The 4,392-nt window shown below is 43.7% G+C and overlaps 1 protein-coding gene across 1 annotated transcript in view; it reads left to right on the top strand.

The window, feature by feature from the left end:
- TXNDC12 (thioredoxin domain containing 12) overlaps window positions 1-4,392 on the top strand; it is a 16,309-nt gene that overhangs the window by 11,105 nt on the left and 812 nt on the right. Inside the window, exons 5-6 of the mRNA XM_018552465.1 lie at window positions 1,410-1,479; window positions 3,178-3,261. Coding sequence (XP_018407967.1) covers window positions 1,410-1,479; window positions 3,178-3,261 — 154 coding nt within the window. The remainder of the gene's footprint in view (window positions 1-1,409; window positions 1,480-3,177; window positions 3,262-4,392) is intronic.

Below are 4,392 nucleotides of genomic sequence, written 5' to 3'. Positions count from 1 at the left end.
TTGCAGGCTAGTACAAGTTATCTGGGTGACTGTACAGCTGCCCAAAGCACTTGTATCGCAGGGAGTTCTCCTTGGGGGTAGCTGTGTGGGCTGCCATGCCTCGTACGGGAGGGCTGGATGTAGCCACCTATGGCCCTGCGTTACATCATTGGTTGCTAGGGTGCAAGTGGTCCTAGCATCCAGTGACTGAAGTGGAGGCAGGGCCTGTGCTGGATTATGGCTGGCAGTGGATTCACAGGCCTTGGAGGCTGCTGTATCAGCTGTCAGCCAGCCATAACCCAGAACAGGTCGGCAATTGTGGTCCTGACAGAACAGCCACTCGGTCCATCATTTAAGAACACTTTTGAGTATGACAACATTACCAAAATCAAGATTAACCTTACCATTTGTAATTTGAGGGTTTTTTTTTTTAATGAAAAATAACATTGCTACATAAAACCCAATTGAATTCCAAGTTTAAATCCGCTTCTACAAGTTTAAACAGACTCCCGGCGGCAAAAGTCGCCGGGAGTCTGTTTAAACAGCCCCGATGCTGGCGACGTACACTGTACGTCGTCAGTCACGAAGGGGTTAAAGGTATTTAATGTCTTTGTTTTCTTTCTAAAGCAGTGTCAGCCAGAGTAGAAAAGCCTGTCCCCTCCCAGCAGTGGCAGACTGGAACAGTTTCTGTGGTGAAGCAGTGGTCTCATTGCAGAGGTCCGACACATTCCCTTACTGAGTCAGGCCCATAGTTTTGCAATTGTTAAATCTTGTGCTCTCCGCTGATTGTAGAGCTCCGGCGTATTGGATCTGTGCGAAGAGATGACTGCTTCCACACAGAGAGTAAGCCCTCGTTCACACCTGAACGTTTTGTAGCGCGTTCTACGCTCGACGAACGCTCTACAAAACGCTCAAACATCTAAATCCCATTGTATTCAATGGGTCTGGTTCACACCTTGGCGTATTTCAGCCCGTCCCTAACGCGCTACAAAACGGCCCACGCCTGAAAAGGTACATGTACTACTTTGGGCCATTTTTGTTGCGCGTTTCCATTGGGATACAGCCAAGTAGCCCTCGGAAACGCGCGTTTGTCGCGAATCGCGGTAAAAAAAAACGCGTGACAGACTCGCATATGCAATACGCCTTGGTGTGAACCAGGGCTAAAGTTCCCACTCTGCAGCATACTGGCAGGATACAGCTTTTTCTACTTAGGCTGCGTTTCGTTTTTAAAGAGAAAAAAACTCAAACTTTGCACACCTTTTTGTTTCGATGCACCTGGAATATGTTTAACTAATTACTCGGCAAGTCTTCTTAGTTTATTTTATGGTTATTTTTGCATTCCAATGTTTGATATGAACATGACATTAGTGGTATTGTAGCGCATGCTGACCAACTCAATAAAACTATCAATTGTATTTGACTAAATATAGGATGAGGAGGAACCAAAGGATGACGCTTATAGCCCTGATGGTGGATACATCCCAAGAATTCTCTTCCTGGGTAAGTTGCGCTAATTAAAGCTTGTAAGTAGATAGATGTCACCAGCACACTAAAGGGATTTAAAATCCAAAGTGATCTTTATTTAAAACGTCATGTCATCAGAACAATTTATCAGGCTCAGCAATACTTGTAGACACACAGATAATTACTTCTAAAGGTAGCCTTATACAATTCTAATTTTGCTGCTGAATCGAATTAAAATTCAAGCCCGTGGGTGGCCCTGTCGGTACCACCTGGCTTGACAGACGTTGACTGGACAATTGTCAGCTGAACAGTGCCTGAATCTGATCAGATGCAGTCACTATTTGGATTTATGGAAGCAGAACTTTAGTCTGCAGCAATCTATACTTACACACACACCTACGCTGCAGCTGCAATATTTGAATATTTATCTGACGTTTTCTACCCTAAAACTGAAGAGAAAAATGGGTCACATGACAATTCATGCTTCTTTGTCATCCTGCTGTGCACTGGCCTGTGTGAGGAGTTAGGTGAAGCCAGCCCACAAAGCCACAAGTGATATTTTGCATAGGCCAGGCTTATGTAAGCTAATACACTGTGAATAGTACAAAACCATAAATCAGATGCTATGCGTTACATGTGTTTGCAGTCTGGATCACACTGTACAGCATAGGACATTGGTTTGTACAATATACCAAGTGCTGCAGAGAAATCAGTCCCGTGATTTAGTGTGCACATGGAGGAGGAGGGTTTTCCAGATAACTCCAAATGCAACTGGCTCTATGGAAGCTGTGTGCACTACATAGAACGTGCTGCTGTGACTGACACCCCATGAAGCCCAGGAGGTGGGTCTATAATGGAAGTCTGGGCTAAGATGAGAGAAATGTCACCAGCACACCAGATTCCTTCAAGGATAATCAATTGTGGATTTATTGAAAACTCATGTCAAAAGCACAAGCGCTTTCGGGGTTGCGCAGGGTCCCTTCATCAGGCATAGCAATGTAATTGCCAATGCGTAGACCATGCTTCAATGTTATCTAGGTCTTGTTGAAGTGCACATATCTCCTGTTTAGAATTTACTGCCCTACACAGTTTTGTATCGTCAGCAAAAAATGGAAATCAAACTATCTATCCCAAGCTCTATGTTGTCGATGAGTAGGATAAGCAGGATTGGTCCCAGGACATACCCATGGGGCACCCCACTCGCGACGTTTGCCTAATTAGAGAATGGCCCATTTATTACTACCCTCTGGGTCCATTCTTGCAGCCAGTTTTATTGCAAACAGTTTCCTCCAAACCGATAGACCTCGATCTGTGTAACATCTCAAGGTTTGGGTGGTACATTGCACGTTAATGTACCTCCTCTGTCTAAATTAATACTGACCTCCTCATAAAATGTTAATGGATTGGTCTGACAATCTGTAGGTTGTGCAGACTGTTGAAACGGGTGGTGGTTGTTGCTTGCCACTATGGTGAGCATTTCTCCTTTCCTGTTTTATATTTGGTTCTCTCAGTTGACATGCCAGCTGGACCCCTGTGACAGGTGAGACATCTAAGCATACGATAGGAAGTTTGTTAGAATCTCTGTTAACATCACCAAATCGTTGTCAATAGGCAACTTGCATGTCTTAAAGTCGACTTGGCTGTACGTAACTGACTTTACAAAGCAGAGAAACTGTATAAGGCTCTTTCAGGTTGCCAAATTCATAATGTATTTCAAAACAATTTGTATTTTAGATCCAAGTGGGCATGTTCATCCACAGATTATAAACTCAAAAGGAAACCCAAGTTACAAGTACTTCTACAGCACTGCAGAGCAAGGTATGTAAGGTGGCTAATGTAGCTTTGAGAAAAATATCTACCTGTAATGTTCTTTTTTTTGCCTAGTTTGTATTAGAAGTTCTCTAAACAGTCCAAAAAGCCATCCACTAAACCAGTTTACTAGAGTAGTTCAAATAACGATGGTATGCGCCAAAAAGCACCAATTAGAAATCTGTTTTCTGCAACCTAAAATGAGTAGAGTAGGGCCAATTAAATATGATTTTTGATTGTTGTTACTGGACACCTTTCCACTCTTCACGTTGACCCAAAAGCCCAAAGTACATTTCCTTTTTTTTCTACTGCCTCTATACCGTGGTTGAGCCATTTTGTATTTCTTCAGTAGGATTTAGCTTATCTATTGGGTAACCAGCCATTGGCTAGCTATTTTTGGAGTTGTGTAAAGCATTTCCTTCCTGTGCCCTATAGGTGGCACCATTATACTTCTTTTCATTGCTTGCCAGGTGTGAACAACTTAAAGATAACTGTAAACCAGCGCATATAAACGACAACTGCAGCATACCAAATGTTTTTGATACTTGTTGATTATCCCTTTTGAACATTTGATTGAAAAAAAAAATAACTCCACACACAGCCATTAATGTCTAAACCGCTGGCAACAAAAGTGAGTACACCCTTAAGTAAAAATTTCCAAATTGGGCCCAAAGTGTCAATATTTTGTGTGGCCACCATTATTTTCCAGCACTGCCTCTTGGGCATGGAGTTCACCAGAGCTTCACAGGTTGCCACTGAAGTCCTCTTCCACTCCTCCATGACGACATCACATTGCGCTGCTCCACCTTCTGTTTGAGGATACCCCCACAGATGCTCAATAGGGTTTAGGTCTGGAGACATGCTTGGCCAGTCCATCACCTTTACCCTCAGCTTCTTTAGCAAGGCAGTGGTCGTCTTCGAGGTTTGTTTGGGGTTATCATGTTGGAATACTGCCCTGCGGCCCAGTCTCCGAAGGGAGGGGATCATGCTCTGCTTCAGTATGTCACAGTACATGTTGGCATTCATGGTTCCCTCAATGAACTGTAGCTCCCCAGTGCCGGCAGCACTCATGCAGCCCCAGACTATGACACTCCTACCACCATGCTTGACTGTAGGCAAGACACACTTGTCTTTGTACTC

The sequence above is a fragment of the Nanorana parkeri genome, unplaced genomic scaffold (assembly GCF_000935625.1).
Source record: "Nanorana parkeri isolate BGI_ZX_2015 unplaced genomic scaffold, ASM93562v1 scaffold89, whole genome shotgun sequence".
In the NCBI taxonomy this organism is placed as follows: Eukaryota; Metazoa; Chordata; class Amphibia; order Anura; family Dicroglossidae; genus Nanorana; species Nanorana parkeri.
This window is presented reverse-complemented; position numbering and strand designations above follow the sequence as displayed.